The 26,447-nt window shown below is 34.9% G+C and overlaps 1 protein-coding gene across 7 annotated transcripts in view; it reads right to left on the bottom strand.

Annotated features, from left to right (window-relative positions):
- Positions 1–26,447, bottom strand: part of NIPBL (NIPBL cohesin loading factor) — a 214,916-nt gene that overhangs the window by 22,687 nt on the left and 165,782 nt on the right. For all 7 annotated transcript variants that reach the window (XM_050794499.1, XM_050794501.1, XM_050794500.1 and 4 more), the window contains 10 exons: positions 24,296–24,385; positions 23,034–23,248; positions 22,831–22,933; positions 21,530–21,628; positions 21,289–21,435; positions 18,993–19,127; positions 17,400–17,498; positions 16,310–16,363; positions 7,191–7,299; positions 4,971–5,107 (listed from right to left, as the gene is read on the bottom strand). In XM_050794499.1, the coding sequence (XP_050650456.1) occupies positions 4,971–5,107; positions 7,191–7,299; positions 16,310–16,363; positions 17,400–17,498; positions 18,993–19,127; positions 21,289–21,435; positions 21,530–21,628; positions 22,831–22,933; positions 23,034–23,248; positions 24,296–24,385 (1,188 nt within the window). The remainder of the gene's footprint in view (positions 1–4,970; positions 5,108–7,190; positions 7,300–16,309; positions 16,364–17,399; positions 17,499–18,992; positions 19,128–21,288; positions 21,436–21,529; positions 21,629–22,830; positions 22,934–23,033; positions 23,249–24,295; positions 24,386–26,447) is intronic.

Here is a 26,447-nt window from a genome sequence, read left to right as displayed (position 1 = left end):
CGCAAAAGGCTTCTTTATTTTTAAGAAACAGTGTCTTGCTCAATTGCCCAGGTTGGAGTGCAGTGGCACAATCATAGCTCAATGCAATCCTGAATTCCTGAGCTTGAGCAATTTTCCTGACAGTCTCTCGAGTAGCTAGGACTACAGGTGTGTAACACTACACCCAGTTAATTTTTAAATTTTCTTTTTTTCTTTTTTTTGAGACGGAGTCTTGCTCTGTTGCCCAGGCTGGAGTGCAGTGCAGTGGCGTGATCTTGGCTCACTGCAACCCCTGCCTCCCGGGTTCAAGCAACTCCCTGCCTCAGCCACCCAAGTAGCTGAGATGACAGGTGCCCACCACCATGCCTGGCTAATTTTTGTATTTTTAGTAGAGATGGGGTTTCACCATCTTGGCCAGGCTGGTCTGGGACTCCTGACCTCGTCATCCACCTGCCTTGGCCTCCCAAAGTGCTGGGATTACAGGTGTGAGCCACTGCACCTGGCCTTAATTTTCATTTTTGTAGAGACAGGGTCTCACTATGTTGCCCAGGCTGGTTGTGAATTCCTGGCCTCAAGTGATCCTCCTGCCTTGGCCACCCAAAGCACTGGGATTACAGGTGTGAGCCACCATGCTCAGCCTAGGACTTCTTTAAATTTAAATGTGTATTTTTTCTTTGATTAGAAAAAGTAATAAGCATGTTTAAAAAAATAGGTAGAGACTTTTTAAAAAAAACCAAAAGGTAGAAAAGGATTTACAATAAAAAGTCTTGTTTCTATCTATCCTCCAGCCACCCAGTTCATTTCCCCAAAGGCAATCAGTTATGTGTGCGTGTGTGTGTGTGTTTGTGTGTGTGTTTGTGTAGTAAGGCTTTCAATGCATGTTTTTAATCTAGTTTTTTTTTTTTTTGCTTTTCTTTTTTTTTTAGACAAGAGTCTCACTCTGTCGTCCAGGCTGGAGTGCAGTGGTGTGATCTTGGCTCACTGCAACCTCTGCCTCCTGGGTTCAAGTGATTCTCCTGCCTCAGCCTCCAGAGTAGCTGGAGGTATGGAGGGAGAAGCATCAGCATGTCAGGAATATGGACCGACAACTAGCCCACCACCACGCCCGGTTAAGTTTTGTATTTTTAGTAGAGATGGGGTTTCACCATATTGGCCAGGCTGGTCTTAAACTCCTCACTTTGTGATCTGCCTGCCTCAGCCTCCCAAAGTGCTGGGATTACAAGTGTGAGCCATCATGTCCAGCCTTAATCTAGTTTTTAAGCTACTAATCCTCATTGTTAGTAATGGATTACCGGCATTCATTTTGGACTTTTTGTTGAGACAGCACCTCGTCCTGTTGTCCAGGCGGGGGGCAGTGGCGCAATCTCGGTTCACTGCAACCTCCGCCCCCCAGGTTCAAGCGATTCTCCTGCTTTAGTTTTCCGAGTAGTTGGGACTACAGGTGCGCACCACCATGCTTGGCTAATTTTTGTATTTTTAGTAGAGACAGGGTTTCACCATGCTGGCCAGGCTGGTCTTGAACTCCTGACCTCGTGATCTGCCCACCTCAGCCTCCCAAAGTGCTGGGATTACAGGCGTGAGCCACCGCGCCCAGCCCATTTTGGACTTTTTGAGCTAATTAACACACTAGTTAAAAACATTCCCACCACTTGGCTTGTAGGAGTATTAATTTAAAAAAAAAAAAAAAAAAAGAAATTCCCACATCATATTCATCCTTCCTTTTAAGATCCCCACAGGATTAAAAAGAAAACATAAATTCTTTTTAAGTAACAGAAATCCTGCTGTTTCCTGTAATGAGTTAAAGTGGGTCTAGGGATAGAAGAATTTTTGTTGGGTAAGATAAATTCATTTGAGAACCAGTGCCAGCATTTTACCTGGAAAAAAAAAAAATGTAGTGGCTGGGCACAGTGGCTCACGCCTATAATCCCAGCTCTTTGGGAGGCCAAGGTGCACAGATTACTTGAGGCCAGGAGTTCAAGACCACCCTGGTCAGCATGGCAAAACCCTGTCTCTACTGAAAATACAAAAATTAGCTGGGTGTGGTGGTGCACACCTGTAAAATCCCAGCTACTCGGGTGGCTGAGGCATGAGAATCGCTTGAACCTGGGAGGCGAAGGTTGCAGTGAGCCAAAATTGCAGGATTGTACTCCAGCCTGGGCAACAGAGCAAGACTGTGTGGTTAAAAACAAAACAAAAAACAAAAAACAGTAGGCCGGGCGTGGTGGCTCATGCCTGTAATCCCTGCACTTTGGGAGGCCAAGGCGGGGTAGATCAACAAGGTCTGCAGTTCAAGACCAGTCGGGCCAACATAGTGAAACCCCATCTCTACTAAAAATACAAAAAATTAGCCAGGTGTGGTGGTGTGCACCTGTAATCCCGGCTACTTGGGAGACTGAGGAAGGAGAATCGCTTGAAGCCAGGAGGTGGAGGTTGCAGTGAGCCAAGACTGCGCATTGCACTCCAGCCTGGGTGACAGTGTGAGCCTCAATCTCAAAAAAAGTAGCATTTTCTGAACCTTCCCTTAACATACTGGCCTGGAAAATCAAGTAAAAGAAATACCTTAAATTCCAGAAGAAAAATTTAAAGAAAGACGGAAACTATTAAGTAAAAGAGCAACAGAATAGAACAGGGAAAAGTATTTGTAATAAATATACTATAAGATGGCTTAATATCTAAAATATTAAAATTATTTAAAGAGTTCTCCTAAAAAAAGGCCTACAATTCAAAGGTAAAATGGACGAATGATATGAAAATGATATAAATAGTGAATTAACAGAAAAGCAAGCCCAACTGGTCAGTACCATGAAAAGATGCTCAACCTTCTTTGCAGTCAGGGAAGGAAACTGAAGCAATAATGAATTATTCCTTTCCACCTGTTAGACTGGCAAAGAGTACTAAAATAATGACAATGATTGTCACATACAGCTTTCCAAAAGGTTGTATAAAACCCATCCACCGCAAAATGGCAAGATCAATTAAAAATGAAAACCAAAATAACCTTGTTTCAACCTAGCAAGTCCACTCCTCAGCAACTGTTCCAACAAAATAAAGGCATCAGTACTTAAAGGTATTTAAATTGGAATGTTTATTTAAACATTGTTTGTAGTGATGATCAAAAGGAAATATGTAAACACCTGCCAAATAGGGAAATGATTAAATAAATCATAGGACATCCATAAAATGGATAATATACAGCCATCTAAAACAAGGAATTAGATATATACCAGGTAATATGAGATTACCAAATATGCCTAACAAATATCTATATAATATGATTCAATTTTTACAAAACCATCATTTATATATACCTGTGTGTTCACAACTATAAAAGTATGTTAAGGACACTATAAGACGTTTATTCTGAAGGGAAGATGAATAAAGATGGAGATAGGACATAAAAACAAAAACAAAAAACACAAAACGTTAAAAAAAAAAGTTTACCATGTATGAGATACTCTTATTTATATAAAACTTAATATTTGTGTACATACATACATAAAAGATGTACAAGACATTTTAAAAGTGATTTTGTTTTAAAAAATTACTGGTTCAAAATCATGCAAGGACGATTTATAATATAAATAATAAATAACAGGTTTCCTTATAGTCCAGATTCTACTGGTAGACATGGGGCTGAATTCTAGCTTTGGGACTGGTTAGCTATGTGACACTGGGCCAGTTATTGATATTCTTTAAGTTTTAGTTTCCTTATCTGTAAAACTGAGATCATAATAGTACTTACTTCACAAAGTAAATGAGACAAAATATATGTAAAATTTTCACAGTGCTTGGTACTTTGCTAAAAAATTATTAGCTATTATTATTAGCCACAATATTAACCAATTTATTTCTGGATCTAACAGAAACCCTAAAGATAGAATTAGTGTCTCAGAAGTAAATGCATGTTGTTTTTAGGTATTTATTATCCTTTACTACTCTCCTCAATTCTTAAAGTTTTCTCAGGAAGTCCTGAGGTTTTCACCTAGAGCTTGCAATTTAGATCATCAAAAAAACTGACCATAGCAGCAAAACAAATGTAGTAAAGTTAAAATTAGCTCCTTAGGAACATTAGGATCATAGCATGTGAGAAGCCTTTTATATTTGTCAAGTTTTAAGAGTATTTTAAAATTTTGCATTTTTAGCAGTTACTTATACTCTTTAAGCTTCAGTTTCCTTATCTGTAAAATAGAGATAATAGTACCTACTTCATAAAGTAAATGAGATTATATATGTAAACCACGTAACTCACTATGCTGTCATATATACTTTAAAATCTTTATTTGCTAGATAATTTTACTTAAGCAATGTCTTACTACTCACACCGTATTTTAGAAAAACATAGAGTATGTTAATACCAACAGCCTAACATCTCTGGTATGACATTATAGATTTTCCATATTTAATATTGTTCTATTATAAAAATAAAATATATTTATAAAATATAAATAAATTAAAAAAGACTGTATGAAAAATATAAAGCATAACAACAACTTCCTTAGGTGCCATAAATGGACCTCTGTTAGAGGCTATTGGCTCTCAATTTTGGAGAATGACCGAGGTTGACTGTTGTTCCTCAATAATGTGCATTAGATGGGAAGTAATGTTAGTCTTTGTGTGCTTCGAGCAATGTTATCGATTTTTATATTTATTATATTATAAATGACAGACATGTTCAGGACCCAAAAAATAGTAAATTTCTCAAAGACAGGAACTCTGCTTCATTCATTCTGAGATCTTAACAATAGCTATAACATTTAGTAAGCATTTACTGAGGGTTTGGCTTGAGAAGTTTACAGCAAAATGGAACCTGAACTTTATTTATAATATGTCAGACCTGATGTTTATAGATCACTTGCTACAAATAGAACATATATCTAAGTAAATGACACAGTTGATCTGTCAGTGAGAATGTGGTTGACGCATGTGAATTCTAAATTTAAAGCACTTAATGTTTTATGTAAGACACAAGAATAAGACAGCTCTATACTTACACTACATTTAGTGGTAAGGTATGGTTGCATAGTCATTGCATGTTTAACCATGAGCTGGGGTCTTATTTTGCTGAATAAGAACAAAGTGGTTATGCAAGCTACCAATCTTCCAGAATTCACACCTTTATTGTCAGAATCTGGAAAAACAAACAGAGAAATAAGACACTAAAATATGACAAGGTAGTGGAAATTATACAGAATATTATTTAAATTAGTTAATATTATCCCCTAAATAGGTCCAGTATAGTCCTCAATATAATGAATTAGTAGTTCTTATGACACTAGACTTTCTCCATCTCATTTTTTCTTTGGTATAGAAATCACATACTCTCAAGATAAAGAACAAGAGGCCATGCTCTCTATAAAAGGCAAGTTTTATACTAATGGAAATTGGGAAGTTTAGGGATGGGCTTTTGGGAATACATGTGGTATTGGTTATATCTAAAATCAATGGGCTGGGTGTGATGGCTCACACCTGTAATCCCAGCACTTTGGGAGGCCATCACAGGAAAAAGGCTTGAGTCTAGGAATTTAGATCAGCTTGGACAACATGGGAAAACCCCAGCTCTACAGAAAAATAAAAAATTTAGCCTGGTGTACTGATGTGCACTTGTAGTCTCAGTTACTCGGGAGGCCGAGGTGGGAGGATTGCTTCAGCCCAGGAGTTCTAGGTTGCAGTGAGCTATGATTACACCACTACAACCCAGCCTGGGTGACAGAGTGAGACCCTGTCTTTAAAATAAAAATAAAAATAAAAAAGGAAGTGAATGTGGGGAAAAAAAGCTAGCAATTTAGCTGAGGTGAAACTGTTTAAGGGTACTGGGAAAAAAAGAGATGATGCTGTGGTAGAAGAATGTTAAAAAATGGGAGCAACAAACAGAAATTGGAAAAATGCTGTAAGACAGCTCTAAACAAAATACTGTTCAGGTGGGAAGAAAATGTTGCTAATTAGGAAATACACTGGTTCTTAGGAAACAAATTTTTAGAGGAAATTAGCAACTTTTTAACATTAAGGGACATCAGTATCACCCCTAAATTCCAGGATGGGGAAAAATAAAAAATCGGAACAAGGAGATAAAAAAAAAGAGGTACACATGGAAAAAAAAAAAGACTGCATAAAAAATATAAAGCATATCAACAATTTCCATAGGTGCCATAAATGGACAGCTGTTAGAGGCTACTGGCTCCCAATTTTGGAGAACAACTGAAGCTGACGTTGTTCCTCATTAATGTGCGTTAGATGGGAAGTAATGCTAGTCTTTGTGTGCTTCAAGCATGGGTATCTATCTATCTATCCATCCATCTATCTATATATTTGTTTGAGACGGAGTCTCGCTCTGTTGCCCAGGCTGGAGTGTAGCGGCGCGATCTTGGCTCACTGCAAGCTCCGCCTCCTGGGTTCATGCCATTCTCCTGCCTCAGCCTCCCAAGTAGCTGGGACTACAGGCGCCCACCACCATGCCAGGCTAATTTTTTTGTATTTTCAGTAGAGACGGGGTTTCACCGTGTTAGCCAGGATGGTCTCGATCTCCTGACCTCATGATCCACCCACCTTGGCCTCCCAAAGTGTTGGGATTACAGGGGTGAGCCACCGTGCCTGGACCAATTTTTATATTTCTTAAGTAATCATTTATTTATAATTGATTAAAAATTTCAGATTTGTGATTGGTAAATAACATGAGAGGGAATATAAAATATTAAGTACTTAATCTGTGATTTTAAACATTTTAATAAATTTATAGCTCAAGATTAAGCAAACTTTATGTAACAAATATAAATAATAAATATTAGGAATGTAATACAAATCTTTAAAAAACATTTTTTATAATAGCTAAAACAATTTCATTTTGAGAGATAATTTTATATGACTTAGAAGATACCAGTTTTGTGATGAGTATCATTAGCTAGATACATATTAGCCCCTGGATTTTTACTCCTATTCAATGACATCTAAAATTATAATATGCTATTAAAAGATACGTGGAAGAGGTGAGGCCCACGCTTTTATTACAATGCTCTAGATAATCTTAGTCAATCATAACAATATAATCTAGGATACAACATCAAACAGATATCTATAAAACAAAAATGTATTTCATTTAAAAGTGAAGTAATCATTAGCCAAGCAGAGCCAGAGGGAAAAATGAGAAATGTGCTCAAAATATTTAAAAATATCTTATAAAATCAACTAAAGATCAATATATATATAAAATGTCTTACCAGCTAGAGATTCCTCATATTTAAGAATGTGCTCAACTAGGTTATCAACAAGTTGAGTACAAGCTTTCTTCACAGGTTTATATGAGGAATCCTCTTCGGACTTCAACAACTATACATATATATATACAAAAAAAAAATCCCGGTATAATTATTCACTAGGCAATAATAAGATAAACACATTAAAAGTGTCCATAAGTAATATACTTTTCAATTTGTCATTAACAATTTAGTACTCAAAGTGCAAATTAATAAAACAAAAATATATATGTTTAAAAATATAAACCAGTAATTTACCAATACTTTCAATTTTACTACAAAGTACTTAAATTGCTGTGTAAGACCTAAGGTAAGATGTGAAAGATGCAGAAAAGATGAACTTCCCTTTCTCCCTATTCCAATCAAAAACATAGTATCACACAATACTAGCTGAATTATTTTAAATAATTAATAACTGCATCTGAATTGCATCTTAAAAGGCAATTATAAAACATAAGGGTAGATTTCTGCATTATCCTTTGCAAAATCACAAACAATGCTAGAAAAGTGTTATGAATAATGAGATGAGGATAGAGATCATTCTAAATATAGCTAAAAAGTAAAACCAATCTAATCTTTCATAATCAAAGGTCAACAGAAGAGTCATAAGGTATATATGTTTCGCTAAGAAAAGCTAGCTAATATAATTCTGAGGATACTGAAGGAATCTAAATGTGTATTTGATTTCTGTGAAGAGTTCCACTGCTGTTAAATATAACTTTCTCTGCAATAATGGAAATGTTCTATATCCTTGCTGTCCAATATGGTTTCCAAGAGTCACATGCAGCTATTAAGCACTTGCAATGTACCTACTGTGATTGAGGAATTAAAATAAAATAAAATAAAATAAAAATTGAAATTAACATTTAAAAAAATGCATGTGGCTTATAGCTGGGCACAAGCTTGGGCAGCACAAGCTGAAACTTTCCCTATAAGATACATAAATGATTAAAACAACTGACAGCAACCAGAGTAACGTAACACACACACTGCCCCTTTTCCTCCAATTTAAAGAAATAAAGCAGACAGCTTCAATGTACTAGGTTTCAACTATGAACTGCAAATTCTTCCTGCCCCATTCTCCAATTTCCTTAAAGCAGCTATTAATATCACATTCTAGTTTGATCTTTTCTGAGACAGGGTCTCATTGTCACTCAGGCTGGAGTGCAGTGGCACAATCAAAGCTCACTGCAGCCTTGACCTCCCGAGCTCAGTCTCCCATACAGCTGGGACCACAGGCGTGAGAAAACACGCCCGGGCTTATTTTTGTTTAGTTTGTAGAGATGGAGTTCTCTTAAGTTGCCCAAGCTGGTCTTAAAACTCTTGGGCTCAAGTGATCCACCTCCCTCAGTCTCCCAAAGTGCTGGGATTATAGGCATGAGCTACCACGCCCGGCTTAGCTTGGTCTTTTATTTAATGGCAGGAGTAGAAAACTACCCTCTCTCATCCGTGGTATTCCTTTTTCATTTCCAAGGCTTCAGGTACACACAAAAGAATTAACCATAAATTTTGATTCATGACACACCATTGCCACTTGTATATGCCCTTTTAATTTACTAATAAATAATAGCATAATTTGAATCCAAATCAAGAACAAGAATAATTTTAATATCTCATATCTCCCAATGTGCTCCTTCCCTTATCCCATTTTCCTGTTTCACATGTAAGGTAACCGCTATCAGAAAATTTATCATCTTGTTTTTAAAAAAAGTATAAGCTGTATGCTATTTATAGTTTTCTTTGATTTTTCCACTTTCTAAAAAGGTAGTATACTTGATGTAGTCTTCTGAGATTTGCTTTTTTCACTCAACATTATGCCACTATGATCTAGGTTGTTGCATACAGCTGTATTTTACTGATTTTTCACTGCTGTACAACACCCCACTGTCTGCCTATATCTTAATTCATTTATCCACTCTTTTGTAGATAGGTTAATCCCAATTTTAGTACAACTAAGCATTCTTGTATATGCCTCCTGATGCAAATATGCAAGATTCTTTTGTGTGTATATATACTTGAAGTCGAACTGCTGGGTCATTGGATATATGCATTGTTCAATTTCACAAGATAATGCTTTTATGAGATAATTTTATGAAATCGTTGTTTTTCAAAGTGGCTGTAATATTTTCTCAATTATCATCTGTATTAAGAGACACTATCTGATCCCTCTTTTCCATCACTTGTGATGGTCTGACTTCTCTATTTTTGTCAATAAAATGGTATAGAAAGTGGTATTGATTTGTATTTCTTACTTTACTAATGGGGTTGAACACAGTATAGGCCCTATATGCTATTTTCTCCATGAAATGCCTATTAATGAACTTTACCTATTTTTCTACTGGGACTCTTGACTTATAATGGTTTTGTAGGAGAGGAGTTCTTATGTATTTATTCTTGGTATTAATTGTTGATTACATATGTGCCAAATATCTTTTCCCATTTTGTGACTTGTATTTTCACTTCAATCTTTTAAGGTTAATGGTTTTTGTGACTTGTTTAAGACATCCTTTCCTACCCAGAGACCAAAAATATATTCAGGCTGGGCATGGTGGTGCATGCTTGTAGTCCCAGCTACTCAAGAGGCTGAGGTAGAAGGATCACTTGGGCCTAGGAGTTTGAGTCCAGCCTGGGCAACACAGCAAGACCATGCCATTTAAAAAAAAAAAAAAAAAAAAAAATATATATATATATATATATATTATTTTATATATATTTTATTTTGTGTTTATACAAAATAAAATATGTACTCAGCAATAAATATAAAATATAAAAATAAAAATATGTAACTCCATTACATATATATAATTAAAAAAATTTTTTCTCCTATATTTTATTCTAAAATTTTAAAGTTCTCCTTTAATCTATATGGAGTTGATTTTTCAGTTGAAGTAGGTTTCTCTTTTTTTTTTTTTAATTCTTATGGACAGTCAAATAGCCCAACTCCATTTACTAAACAGTCTATCTTGTCTCCATCATCTGCAGTGCCACCTCCGTTTTATAGCAAGCATATTCTATTTGTGTAAGCCTGTTTTCTGGGCTCTCTATCCTGTTCCATTGTTCTATTTAGTACTGATCTACTTATTACTGCTGTATTATGTAATGTATCTTTGAAAATAAGTCCCGATATTTTGTAAGGCAAGTCAGTGTTCCAGCTTTTGCAGAAATTATTTTTATCTTTTCTCTGCTTTTCCATATACATTTCACAATCACCTTGATATATTTAAATTTTGTTATTCATGATTTTGAAGAAAGCTCACAGTTTCCCATTTTGCATTATTTTCATTTTAGGTTTTATAGTTTTATCTGTCAGATTAAGGAATTTACATTTTATCCTCATTTATTACAAGTAATCATTCAAGGATATTGAATTTTATCAAAATTTTTTCTTGCCCACTCTGAAATGATTTCTTCTACTTTAATGTTAACCTACACACATATATTAGCCATGCACTCATAATATAAAAGAACTAATCAAAGTGCATAAAATTTTTTTAAAGTATAATTTAGTTTGCTCATTTAAAAAATACCTTTTAAAGGTACCAACATTCTCAGTGATATAGGTACATTTTTACACCATCTTAATATTTTATTATGAAAAACTTCAGACATACAAAAGAGTTGAAAAAAGTTTTATCATGAACACTCTCTAACCACCATCATCTAGATTCTACCATTAAAAACATTTTTTGTGTGTGAGACAGGGTCTCACTCTATTCCCTAGAAGAAAGTGCAGTTGCATAATCACAGTTCATTGCACCCTAAAAATCCCAGGCTCAAGTGATCCTCCTGCCTCTGCCTCCCAAGTAGCTGGATCTACAGGCACAGGCCACAATGCTCAGCTAATTTTATTTATTTATGTTTTTTAGAGATGGGGTCTCAGTATGTTGTCCAGGCTGGTCTAAAACTCCAGGTTTCAAATGATCCTCCTGCCTCAACCTTCTGAGAGGCTGGGATTCCGGGTGCAAGCTACTGAGCCTGGCTCCAGGATCCTGCCTTTAAGACTTTATTCTGCTGGGATGAACACACACACACACACACACACACACACACACACACACACACACGTGTATACATGTATGCATATGCATACACACACACCTATATCCATTTTACTTCCAACACATTTCAAAGTAAACTGGAGACTTCAGTATACTACCCATTTTTTCCTTGAGATAAAACGTACATGCAATAAAATGCACAAATTTTTAGTGTATATTTGCTCAGTTTTGTCAAATGCATTTACCATTGTAATTCAAGTTCACCAAGATACAGAACAGTTGTTCTCAATCTTTAACTTATATCTGAATCATCTGGAGAGAGACTGTTAAAATACAGAATTATGGGCTCTACCCTCAGAGTTACTGATGAATTAAGTCTGGAGTAGGGCCTGAGAATTTGCATTTCTAATAAATCCCCAGGTAATGCTGGTAACTTTTAGAACCACTGATAGGGACGACTACTATCATCCCTGAAATTTCCCTCATGTCCTTTCCCAGTCAATCCCCAGCTCCCTGCAGCCACTCTTCTGATTTTTTCCAGTATAGATTAGCTTTACCTCTCCTAGAATTTTGTATAAATGGAATTATAGTATGTACTCTTCTATGTAAGGCTTCTTTTACTCTGCACAATGTTTTCATTATTTATCTATGTTGCTGTATGTTTTGATAGTCTGTTCCTTTTTGATGTGGAATACTATTAAATTGTATGGAATCATCATAGTTTATCCATTCACTGGTTGATAGAGATAAAATATTTCATTGTAAACTCAGAAAGATCTTGCTCTGGATTACAAAGGACAGGAACAGATGAAACATGGGTAACCCTTAACTGTTTTTCATTGCCTGTATTTTCCTTACAAACTAAAAAAGGGTCAGTCTCAGATCATAAGTAAGTAAAATGAATGGCATTGTAAAATCTATTTTTGTGTACCCATCACAGGGCTATGGATGTGTTTTTTGAAGAAGACTGTCATGAAGAGCTACTCAATTTATGGTAGTGGTTTAAACTAACTGGAGTACATTTTAGAAACAAAAAAAATGTGAGGACCTTCATGACAGAAGTTATTCTTCCACATCCTACTGAAAAATGCCAAAAAACTATGAATTGTTAAAGGTTATAAAGGAATGATAGCGCCATACATTTAAAAATGATACACTGGCCGGGCACGGTGGCTTGCACCTGTAATCTCAGCACTTTGGGAGGCCAAGGCGGGCAGATCACCTGAGGTCAGGAGTTCAAGACCAGCCTGGTCAACATGGTGAAACCCCGTCTCTACTAATACAAAAAAAGTAGCTGGGCGTGGTGGTGGGTGCCTGTAATTCCAGCTACTCAGGAGGCTGAGGCAAGAGAATTGCTTAAACCCAGGAGGCGGAGGTTGCAGTGAGCGGAGATCACACCACTGCATTCCACCCTGGGCGACAAGACTGAAACTCTGCCTCAAAAACAAAAACAAAAAAGATATACTAAGCTTGAGTAATACAGTGACATCCTGTCTCAAAAAAAAAAAAAAGAAGCAAAAGAGGCTAAACATGGTAGGGCATGCCTGTGGTTCCAGCTAAATGGGAGGCTGAGGACAAAGGACTGCTTGAGCCAGGGACGTTGAGGTCACAGTGGGCCATGATGGTGCCACTGCACTCCAGCCTGCATGACAGAGCAAGACTCTGTCTCCAAAAAAAAAAAAAAAAAAAAAAAAAAAAAAAAAAAAAAAAAAGATATACTAACATAATTATTTAGACAAGGAACAGAGTTTAGTACATGTGGGAATTTGAAGCTATTTCAGTAGTACTTCAAGTTTCCCTAGAAAAACATATTCAATAATTGGGGAGAGTCAATGATCTACAAAAAACAATCAAGAACAACAAAACCCAATCCAAAAATAAAAATTAGAAATATCTGAAATTGGACTGAATGCAATGCATGTAATGTGCTCATGTAAAAACAGTAAGCATGTCAATTATTCTGGACTCAAGAATTTGTAATAACTACAGCAGTCCATTCTTTATATCCTTCCTAGCTTCTCTTAACATTTATGCATACGTTATAATTGCTCAGAGGAGTTATGTTTCTGTCATATATATGTGTGTGTGTGTGTGTGTGTGTGTGTATATATATATATATTTGAGTTTGCTTTCTTTCACTAAAGCAAACTCTGCTAGTATAAGGAAATATATCACAAAGTTACAGTATCATTGGTAAACTAAGTTGTTGGCAGAAACTAAAGTAGGAAAGCAAAGAATAGGGAGCATCAATAGGATGGATAAACTAACTAAATAAATGGGACTAGAGAATAAAGATACAAAGAATGTACAAGTAAAACTATCATTGCTAAGAGATTATAAAAATGGTCATGTCCCTTCTGCTGCTAATTTGCTAATACAGGAGGATATTATTTTAGATTCTTTTTAGTAATCCTAAATAGTGACATTTCTGATAGTTACACTGAATTCTTACTTGATCATTTATAATAACTATCAAATGAAATATATGATTTAGAGCCTTTTAGAAATCATGATGTACCTTTTGGGATGGCTGACATAAACTTGACTAAGGTGGTCATAAGGCTCTGTGATATAGAGCTAATTATTTGATTTAGGAAAGAAATGATGCCAAATATATCATGTAAAAATATGAAATGAAAAATGATTTAAGAAGACAGTCTAAGATTTACACATTGAAAACACCACGAAGGTTTTTTAAAACAGATATCTTAAGAAAGTAATGTACTACTTTTACCACCACACCAAAATGGCTAAAGTTTTTTAAAAAAGACTGACAATAACGAGAATTGGTGAGGATGTGGAGCAGCTGGAACTTTCACACACTGATAGTGGAAATGAAAAATGGTTTAGTAATTTTGGAAAAACATTTTGGCAGTTTCTCACTCACCGTATGACCCTGTAATCACATTCCTAGGAATTTACCCAAGATAAATGAAAACATACAACTGCATAAAACCTTACACACCAATATTCACAGCAGCATTATTCATAACCCCCCCAAACTGGAAAGAACCCAAAAGTCCACAAAATGGTGAATAATGAAATTATGATATATCCATGCCATTGAAACTACTCAGCAATAAAAAGGTATATTAATATATTAGCAACAAGAATGAATCAACATTCTATGTTTAAAAAGTCAAACACAAGATTGCATACTGTATGATTCCATTGATATGAACTTCTAAAAACGTACAACTATAGTGACAAAAAGTAGATCAATACTTTTCTAGGGCCAGGAAGAGAGGATCAACTGCAAAAAGGCATGAGGAAGTTTTTTAGGGTAATATCCTGTATGTTCATTGTGTTGGAGGTTACATGACTGTATATCATCACTTAAATTCATCGAAGATCAATCACTGAAAATGGGACAACTAGACATGTGCTTCCTGCTGTGATGCAATAATATTCACCACCACCTATGAGGTATCTGTCTCCCAGATTAAAAATTGAACTTTAATCATATTAAGCCTCTAGATTTCACTAAGAGTTTACTTGAAAACTGGTGGATGGAGGAACAACTTAAATGACACCAGAAAAAAAGTGACCTATTAAATCCAGAATGTGGGAGATTCTACAGAAAAACATACAAGTGGCATGAGAAAAGGGAGATAAGGGGCAAACTATTATAAGAGACTTAAGAGTATATCAACCAAAGCAACTGCAAACCAACTATAAAAATACATTTTGAGACAGGAAAATATGAACACTGAATAGGTATTAGTTATGGAATAATGCATTACTATTTTGATATAAATGATAATATTCTTTTTTTTTTTTTTTAAAGTCATTATCTGCTACAGATAGATAGATGCTAAAGTATCTATGAGTGAGATAATATAAAGTTTGGCATTTGTTTTAAAAGTATTACAGGCTGGGCATGGTGGCTCATGTCTGTAATCTCAGCACTTGGGGAGGCCGAGGTGGGTAGATCACCTGAGGTCAGGAGTTTGAGACCAGCCTGGCCAACACGACGAAACTTCATCTCTACTAAAAATACAAAAATTAGCTGGGTGTGGTGGCAAGTGCCTGTACCCCAGCTACTTGGGAGGCTGAGGTAGGAGAACCCCTTGAACTTGGGAGGCGGAGGTTGCAGTGAGCCGGCTGAGATGGTGCCACTGCACTCCAGTTTGGGCGACAGAGTGAGATTCCGTCTCCCCAAAAAAAAAAAAAAGAAAAAAAGGATTACGGAAAACAAAAGAAGAAAGAAAGAAAAGGAGAAAACCAGATAGGGGAAGGATAGCTATAACAAGACTGGGAAAATGCTGACAATTTTTGAAGCGGGTGATGGATATTTCTGCCTATGTGAAATTTTCTAAAATAAAAAATTTAACAACTCACAGGGAGACAAACATTTCCTTTTATGAAACTTAAAAAAAACCACTAGTTGTGGTTTGACTCTGTACTACTAAAGGAAATTCTATGCATAACATACTAAATCACGTAATTATATTTTTAATGCAATATATTGATACATTTATAAATCTTGCATCTATTAGGTACAGAGATTAAAGAAAAAAATTATCTGGAAAGAAAGTAAGATAGAATTTTAGTTAATGATTCAGAAAACTTACTTCTATGATAGGCAACTGAAGGCCAGGTGCAGTGTGGCTCATGCCTATAATCCCAGCACTTTGGGAGGCCGAGGCAGGCAGATCACCTGAGGTCAGGAGTTTGAGACCAGCGTGGCCAACATGGTGAAACCCCGTCTCTACTAAAAATACAAAAATTAGCCGGGCGTGGTGGCAGACACCTGTAATCCTAGCTACTCTGGAGTCTGAGGCAGGAGAACTGCTTGAACCCAGGAGGTGGAGGTTGAAGTGAACCAAGATTATGCCACTGCACTCCAGCCTGGGTGACAGTGAGACAGCGAGACTCCATCTCAAAAAACAAACAAACAAACAAACAAAAAAACTAGGCAGCTGAATTAGAGAAATTAACAAAATCATCCAGCCTAACACATTGAAATAAATTTTCCCTATCAAAAGAACTCAAAAGGTTCTTTTAAATCATAGTCAAACAAAACAAAACAAAACAAAATAACCTATTAAATTTTATGTTACCAGGAGTCAAAAGAACACTCACATTTTGAAGGAGTTGCTCAAACCAGTCATATCCAGTATCTCTGCATGCTGCAACCTAAGGGGTGATGAAAAGTATCAAAGTTAGAAATATATTTAAAAATCTGAATAACATACACTTTTGTTATGCTTTAGCCTGAAACATGTTTCAATTCTCTCAATTCAAAAGTTTATTTTTAAATGAAACTATTTTTTCAGTAACACAACCATTTACCAATGTTATAGAACTTTATTCTAAAAATACCTTGGAAAACATTGAAGAAATTAGTTAAATATATTGAAGTTTAATATGGCACTAAATGTTTAAAGTGGCACAAGTTTAAAATGGCACAATAACTTGAACTACAGTCTGTGAGAAAAATCTGTAATATCTTAAACATTAAGAACAAAAATATTTGTTTCTTATTACCCTTCTAGATGGCACATTTTAAAGACATCAATAGAAATTTAGAAGATGATGTAATTGAATATACAGAATTTCTTTTCTTTTCTTTTCTTTTTTTTTTTTTGAGGTATCTTGCTATTATATTGCCCAGGCTGGAGTGTAGCGCCTATTCATAGGCATGATTACAGTATACTGCAGCTTTGAACTCCTGGTTCAAGGATCTCCTGATCCCCCGTCTCAGACTCCTGGGCAGCTGGGATTATAGGCATATGCCACTGTGACTGGCAAAAATTTCTTATATTAAAAACACAAAATGTATAGCTTATGCATAATAAAAAAATTTAGCTAATCTATATTCATAATTTCTGAAAAAAGTAGGCATTACTATCTTTGCAGATTATTACCCTTGGGCGATTGTATCTGTTCTTCCATTTCTCCTTTCCCTCCCTGTTTTTAATTGCTGGAGGAATAGGAAAATCTCAGTATCAGTGTTTACATCAATTAATGCCAAGAAGTAGGGCTATATGGAAACGTCAACGACATGTTACTTGCATCCCTTGAGCATCTCCAGAAATATAAAGTAAAGGCAGCAGTACGAAATGTCAAGATTAATGAAATATCTCATTATTGTCTCTTCCTTCATAAGACACGTAGGCCTCAATTAGGTCTGGATCAACAGTGACCACACCCTTGTTCCAGTCCTTCTTACCACATCGGTAATGTTTAAAATTTTCCTTGTCATTGCTTCTTTGTCATTGTGTGGAGTTGGAGTAAACCAGAGTTTCTGGAATGTTTCATTTACTAATTTCTAGAAGAAAGAGAAATTTCAAATTAACTAATTATAACAAATATGGCAATTTCACAATTCCAAATTATCATTAGGCCCAACACAAAGCTATAAATAACTAATCAAAACAGAAATTGCCAGGAATTTCTGGTATTAATTTCCTCAGTTTTTTCTAAAACTACCAATTTCTCAAAACTATAAAATTTTTCAATTTGGTAAAGATTTTAAACAAGACGAATGGGTGATACTATCCCTAGCCTGGAACTTCTTCATACTATACACTCAAATGTTTATGATCAAACTAAAAAATATATTTACTGCTTTTGGAGAAGAAGTTGTTACAGTGTTTGCTAAACTTAAAAAAAGGAACAATTATATATATTATTACATATAAATGTAAATTTTACTAATGAATTTAGGACTAAAATTTTTATGTATATATAACAGCTGTACACATTTATGAAGTATATTTGACCTTTTGATACAAGCATACAATGTATAATGATCAAATAAGGGTAACTGGGGTATCCATCACCTCAAGCATTTATCATTTCTTTGTGTTAGGAACATTCCATTTCCACTCTTCTAGTTATTTTGAAATGTATAATAAATTATTGTTAACTATAGTCACCCTATTGTGCTACTGAACACCAAATTTTATTCCTTCTAGGTGTATTTTTGATAACCGTGACCCAACCCCTCTTTATTCAACCCCTCACAACCCTTCCCTCCCTCTGCTAACCATCATTCTATTCTTTATCACTATGAGACAAATTTTTTTAAAGTTTCCACATATGAGTGAAAATATGTGCTATTTTCTGTGTCTGGCTTATTTCACTTAACATAATGAAACAAAGTATCTAATAATTTAGAAAAGTAAAAACATAACATTTGAAAATTAAAATAATCCATGAGAAACCTTTGAATATAATGCAATCTCTATAATAACAATCAATAAGTCAATTAACACACACATGCACATTTTTTGAGATGGAGTCTCACTCTGTTGCCCAGGCAGGAGTGCAGCAGCAAGATTATAGCTCACTGCAGCCTTGAATTCCTGGGCTCAAGTAATCTTCCTGTGTCAGTCTCTAGTGTAGCTGGAACTACAAGCATGCTCTACTATGTTTGGCGAAATTTTTAAAAATTATTTTCATTATTTTAATTTTTATAGAAATAGGATTCTTACTATGTTGCCCAGGCTGATCTTCAACTCCTGGCCTCAAGCCATTCTCCTGCCTTGGCCTCCCAAAGTGCTGGGATTATAGGCATGAGCTACTATGGTCAGTCTTAAATAGATATTACCATTGTGGAACTGGTTGGTTAAGATCAGATTATAATAATTAAAATAAAAATCTAGAAACAAAAAAGTATTAAAGTATTTTTCTTAAGTTTATAAACTAAAAACGACTCACTGTAAAGTTTTTGGATATATTTAAAATCAACATTTAGGTGCAATAAACATTTAACTTATTTTAAACATTAATGAAAAATAAATTTAAAAGTCAACATTACCTTAATGCCCTCTTCATCATTGACTCTGCGAATCATTTTTACACACATTTCTGTGATTTTTGGAAAAGTTGGCTGTTCAATACAAATGTCTCTGAGAATCTTTATTACTCTTTTCCTGACACTGATACCAGTATCCTAAAAACAGAAAGGTATTTTTAAGTGTCAGAAAAATTGAGATGCCTTGTGTGTGAAATTAGAAAATACGTATCCACACGCAGTATGTTCGCTATTTGTTAACATGATAAACACATTTGACATATTTGCTCTTTACATGCTTTCTTACTGCTACTATAAATGTGTTATTATATTGTCTTTACTTTTAAAGTATGATATCTAATATACAGAAACATATTTTATAGTTAAGCCCTGGACACAAGACTAGAAGTATACGCTTGTAAAAATTAAATTAGAAAACAAACATAAGCTTTAATATAGTGTCTGGCACTTAAACAGCACATGAAGTATCACTTATAAAGTGACTTCATAAAAATGTTTAACCTGAATCTAATCAAACCTTTGGCATTATCTTATGGTTATTTCTTTTTTTTTTTTGAGATGGAGTTTTGCTCTTGTCGCCCAGGCTGGGGTACAATGGTGCAATCTCAGCTCACTGCAACCTCTGCCTCCCAGGCTCAAGTGATTCTCCTGCCTCAGCCTCCCAGGTAGCTGGGATTACAGGCGCATACCACCATGCCTACCTAATTTTTGTATTTTTAGTAGAAACAGTGTTTCACCATGTTGGCCAGGCTGGTCTCAAACTCCTGATCTTTGATGATACACCTGCCTCAGCCTCCCAAAGAGCTGGGATTACAGGCATGAGGCACTGCGCCTGGCCTATCTTATGGTTTGTAAGAGATACAAAACACAAGTTAAATTAAACAAAGCATGGGAAAGTAACAAAGGATCAGGCCTTTTTAACCAGTCAATGTCATATGGGAAGTATGTAAAAAAGAAAAAAAAAAAAAGAATATAGTCTTCAATTTTAAGACATGACCCCCAAATGCAACATATTACCTTTGACTGAATTCTGATTCTTAAAAAAGGAGAATGAAAAAACATTTTTAGGACATCGGAGGATCTAAGAACTAGTATTCAGATGATAATAGAGAGTGTTAATTTGGGTGAGATAATGGTTTTGTTTATATAGCACAGTATCATTTTTTTGGTGATTCAAACTGAAGTGTTCACAAGAAAAGCAGTAAAAAATATTTGACTTAAAATAATTTAGCAGAAAGTACAGATGAAGTATGGAGGTAGGTACAAGGGTGTTCACTGTACTATTTTTCCTTAACAAACTTTCATATTTAGAGTTTTAAAAATAAAAAGCATCAGACATGTAGTGTGCAAAATTATTAATCTCCATTATGTGATTTTAGCAATTCCCAAAATATTTTAGGATATTTTACTAGGGTTACCAATACCAGAGTTCATTAGATATTTGGGAATCCTGTGATGGAAGCCCTAAGAAGGAAAAAAAATTTTCCAGCCTTTCTCTAAATTATTTGTTTCTTAACCAAGATTTATGCCTAGTTGAAGCTAAAAATTACTCTACACTTCTGTCACACAATGTTCTGATACTAGGCCAAGGGTGACAAAATAAACTCTTGTCATTGAGATAATACTTGATTTTGTGCACTAGTACATCTATGTTGAGTAAGTCAATATGCCTGCAGTGAGTAGTGTGGAGATTCCACAGATATTTCCTAATGCCAATGTTTCCTTTTATTTTTCAGAAAGATGCTTCAGAGCCAGAGAATTCCATGATGTATGCAGAACTTCTTAAGTTTGCTCTTAAACCTCAAAGAACTTTTGGGCTTAACTTGTAGGTATCTGAGCTCATCATTACTCAGCTTTAAGGAAACAAGAAGATGCACATAAGGCATCCAAAAATATTGTCAGATACCAACGTTCTGTACTTGTCTCTCACTGAAATAATTCTTCTTGTTTATATATATACATACATACATATATACATAAAATCACTCTAGATTCTTGTTCAAAAACATTTAACTATCCCATGTGGTTCCTATCATCTACTCATTGTAAACTGGTGTAATTAAAAAGAAATAGCAACTGAAAAAAGGAATCCAATTATTACCAATGATTTGTTTTATGATACTGCAAGGGCTATTCTTGAAAATATGCACTTGTTTAGAAAGTGGCAATAATTCATAAATTAGACAATATAAATATATAATTGGTACATTTATTTTTCTAGCTTAACACTTTAAAACAAAACATGATACTTGAACGGCAAAATTATATTCATGAATCATTATAAAAATGACAAACATACCAATATTCTTTCAATCAGCATATCATAATACTGTTCAGCAAGCTGAGGTCGACAAAGGACAAATCGACCTAGTAATTCTACTGCTGCTTCTCGGACACTAGTCGAATTATCCATCAATCGTCCATGAACACCTCGTTGCATATCAAGCTAAAGAAAAATGAAGAAAAAAAAGCAATTTATACCTAAATAGAGTGAATATTCCAATTTGAATAGAAAAGAAAGAATCATTTTTGCTCTTTACCCTTGCTAGAATACTGGGGTCTACAGCAACAACCTCAGACAAACACTTCATGGCTTTTGTTCGAACAGCAATTGCATTTTCACCAAGAACTCGTAAGATCTGCCAAGCAAACATTGACATTTTCGTAAATTTTAGAATACATAAAATATAATTTAAAATAGCATGAAAACATGCAAAAGAAAACAAATCTATTATTTACCTCTCTTTAATCTGTATATAAATGAGTAAAGGATCTTTTCTACTGATTGAAAGTGTAACTTAAAGATCAGTACAGGTGTTAAGTATACAGTCCATACTTTGGAGCCTTTCCTTTATCCAATTAAACCTGTTTTTTAATTGTTATGCTTCATTTGAAGAACCTGTAGCCCCACTAAAACCTTGCTATGTGTAACTTGAATCAAAGATATTTAGTGTCATTTAAATCATAATTTGGTAGTTGAATATTTTGTATCTTATTTTATTATTTTATTTTATTTTTTTGGGATGGAGTCTCGCTCCGTTGCCCAGGCTGGAGTGCAGTGGCGTGATCTTGGCTCCCTGCAACCTCTGTATCCTGGGTTCAAGCGATTCTCCTGCCTCAGACTCCTGAGTAGCTGGGATTACAGGCACGTGCCACCACGGCAGCTAATTTTTTGTATTTTTAGTAGAGACAGGGTTTCACTGTGTTAGCCAGGAAGGTCTTGATCTCCTGACCTCATGATCTGCCTGCCTTGGCTTCCCAAAGTGCTGGGATTTAGTTAAATGTTTTTATAATGTCACTTACTCTACTGACACCATATGTGTGTGCATTCATACAAATATATATGTATCAGTTTATTTGTAAAACAAGAATATGTAAAAGGGATGTAGAACAAGGACTTTTGTTTTGAGATGGAGTTTCCCTCTTGTTGCCTAGGTTGGAGTGCAATGGCATGATCTCGGCTCACTGCAACTTCCACCTTCCAGGGTCAAGTGATTCTCCAGCCTCAGCCTCCTGAGTAGCTGGGATTACAGATGCGTGCCACCACGCCCAGTTAATTTTTGTATTTTTAGTAGAGACGGGGTTTCATCATGTTTGTCAGGTTGGTCTCGAACTCCTGACCTCAGGTGATCCACCTGCCTTGGCTTCCCAAAGTGTTGGGATTACAGGCCTGAGCCACTGCACCTGGTTGGACATTTTAATACAAAACCTTAAAACAAACACTACATCTATGATCTTTTGAGTACTGTACTCAACAATGAATGACATTATATACTACTCACAAAGCATCCGGAATCAGAAAAATCAACATCACTGTATAAGGAATTCTTGTCCAGTTTACCTGTGTCAAATAAATATCAAAGCTCTGGGCAAACGGCCTCATGGAGGCCAAGTATCGAACAATCAAGCAAGCATCATCGTAGTCCACAGTATCAGAGTTCATCCTGCAACAAAAAGTCATTAAAAATTTATTTTTCTTTTTTGTAACTTAGGTATCTAGATATCAAGGAGATAAATGTAAACTGTTTTCTCCTTGGATCTTACTTTAATGTGCTAAACTGAGAAGGTGTGGTTTTGATAATGCTTCTAAGAAACTTTTTTCGGTTTTCAGCTCGATGCATAATTTGGCCAGTTGTCTCAATTTCCTTTGCATGATGTGTTCCTTCAGATGATTCTTCATCTTTTTGTGATTTCATTGCTTTTTCTGTTTCCAGAGTCGTGTCTCGAAACCACTGGGCTATATAAAATTTACGAGAAAACTGGAAAGAAATTAGACAGACTTGAGCTTGATGAAATTAGCAACAAGATTTCCAAGTTAAGTAATAAAGTTGGAGTGCTCACATTACAGGAATACAAATATTAAAGTTTACTTTATAACAACTTCCATGTGATAAAAACAGATTTTAAGAAAGCCAGAAAATTTAGAATATCCTAAATGTTAGAAAACTTATTATTTCACTATGTTCCAATACTTAATGATGTCAAGATAATTTGATAAACACAAGTGTATTAAATATAGAATACTATTATCAACTACTTAATCAAGGACAATATCATGACAAAATTAGATGATGGGTCAACTAGGAAAGTTTATATCAACTGGATAAAATGCTGAAGATAGAAGAATTCATCTGTTTTCAAATGTTAGTTCTCCAAGAAACACACAAGACAACTGTCACTGAAATAGTTTAACACTGAGACACACCTGTAAATCTGTTCATTTGAATACAAACTGAAAACCTGCAGTATCTGGCTGAATAGCTTAGTGGTATCCCATTTCTTTCAATTACATATCCCATCAGTTAAAAAATAAAATCAAATACCTCTATGTATAATGTTCTCAAATAACAGTTTATAAATTTTGTACATGAACCTCTTATACTAACATTTTGGTTATATTATGTAACATACATGAAATAAAAGTAAAATTATATTTAAAAAAAATATATAAAAATCCAATAGTTTATTTTTACAGGCTTATAGATCATCTCATGTACCACTTGGCCCATACTTACTCTGAGAACCAATGACCTAGCATAGTCTCAAAGATCACTTATGGAAAGACTTCCAAATATTTCTCTTGTCACACAATTTTAGGACAGTACAGTATCCTTAACCAGAATTCCATATAAGACAAATCAACCCAAAGCATTCTTTTCTGTTTAGATTATCAAGTATCCCTTTGTTTTGAAGATAAATATTCCAAACAACTTAAGTTTTCCTCTTCATCATCCTACCTCCCAATTTTCTTAAACCCAATTTAAATAAACATTTAATATCTCCAAAAAAGGGGAAAACAATCCTACCACTAGTGAAGGATCAGTCTCAGTGTTTTCATCCAAGTAATCAAGCAAGGCTTTTTGTAATTGTTGGATTTCATCTTCCCCTCCTGAAACCTATAGAATAAACCAAATAAGAACAAAACAAGGTATTACTGGTGTGCTTTTATAAATCATCTAATTGTAAACACAAATCTCAGGGAAAAACTGATATTAAAAATGAAAATACAACCACAGTTAACTAAAAGGAAACAGAAAAATAGTATTTCTGAAAAATATTATATATTGGTAGCTGAAGTTTGCCTTTTTTGTTTTACTTTTTTTGAGATGGAGTTTCACTCTGTTGCCCAGGCTGGAGTCCAGTGGCACTATCTTGGCTCACTGCAACCTCTGCCTCCTGGGTTAATACAATTCTCCTGCCTCAGACTCCCTAGTAGCTGTGACTACAGGCATGGTCCACAATGACTGGCTAATTTTTGTATTTTTAGTAGAAACAGGGTTTCACCATGTTGACCAAGCTGGTCTTGAACTCCTGATCTCAAATAATCCACCCTCCTGAGATTATAGGTTTAAGCCACTGCACCCAGTCTTTATTTTTATGAACTACATGTCATTTTTTTAAAAAAAGAGCTCATAGGTAGTTGACATAAAAATGATCAGAAAAATGTGTTAAATCTTCAGAGGTAGGAAGAATTTGCTTTTGGAAATACGCGTTGAGAGTCATGAAAATTTACAAATGATCCTTCCCCTTGAGTTGCACAATGTATAATCAATATAGCCATACATGGCAATAAGAGGTTCCAGGCCCACTTTAAGAAATACAGTAAGTCATCCAGTAACTAGATCTTCGTTTCTACATTACAATTCACCAATAAAAGGAACCAAGATTCCTAGGAGAAACAGCTGATCCCAGTGCTAGGGTAGGGAAGGTAAAAGATCTGCCTGAAACACCTTTTTGTTCTAGAAAGCAAGCCCTCAAATTATGATGGGAACATATCAAAAGGACATAAAAGCCAGCTTCAAAGGGTTCTCATTGATCAAATCTAGGATGATTTGAGCATTAAAATAATGACAGCAACAAATTATAATTTACCAGAGTAGGTACTGTAGTATTATATTAGATGTTAATATTATATTAATGATAGTTTTTTGCTTTTGATAATTGTACTATAGATATTTAAGTGAGAGCTCTTGTTTGCAGAAATATACACTAAGCAGTGGCTCCCAAGCTTCAGCATTCACTCATTAGAATCACCTGGAGGGCTTGTTAAACCAAGAGTTTTTGATTCAGTAGGTCCAGGGAGGGTCCTAAGAATTTGTATTTTTGTTAGAAATGTACTTGTTAGTTGCCAGGTGATTTTAATATTGGTGCTACTTGTCAAGGGGATCACACTTTGAAAATCACTGCATTAGAGAATTCAGGGGTAAAGAGGGAATCACGTCTGCAACTTCCAAGTGGTTCAAAACAAAATTTTAAATAAATGCATATACAGACACACATACATCTATATTTTGAAAGATGATAAAGCAAATTTTGTAAATTGTCAATAATTGAGGAATTTGCAAGAAGTTTTTACGGGAGTTCTTTGTAGTATTCCTACAATTTTTCTCTAAGGTTGAAATTATTTCAAAACATGAACTATAGCAAAAAAAAATTAGAGGCATTTCTACCAACATGGATATGATTATGAGCATAAAAAAAGACTAGAAAAAATGAAAACAGAAGTTGTATACAGTAGGATTAGAAATCATTTCCTCACCAGTTTTCTCACATAACTTTATTACTACCACCTTATCCACATTAAAAAAAAAAAAAAGCAATAAAACACTTTTTCCCCCCATATGAAAACTCTCTAATAAAGTATAAAAAAGCTCTCCTCACATCTCCATGGTATGAGAAGATACATAACATTCAAAAGTACAAAACAATCTTATTGGGTATGCTAAATCACCATTCAGTAAATTAAAAACTTAAATAAAATTTATGTTAAATCAAATATAAAACACCATTATACATTATTAAGAGTACTTCACAAAAAGAAAGTAAATGATTTATATGAACCATTCAGAAGTCCCTGTTAGACTAAACAATTCGTTCTCGGGTCTTAAAATTTCTCACTGGGGCTTTGAAAAGTCCACTTTTAGAAGTAAAAATCTTACTTTGAATCCACAAAATGAA

This window comes from Macaca thibetana, chromosome 6, assembly GCF_024542745.1.
Source record: "Macaca thibetana thibetana isolate TM-01 chromosome 6, ASM2454274v1, whole genome shotgun sequence".
Classification (NCBI taxonomy): domain Eukaryota; kingdom Metazoa; phylum Chordata; class Mammalia; order Primates; family Cercopithecidae; genus Macaca; species Macaca thibetana.
Note: the sequence above shows the minus strand (reverse complement) of the source record. Positions and strands in the feature narration are given on the sequence as shown.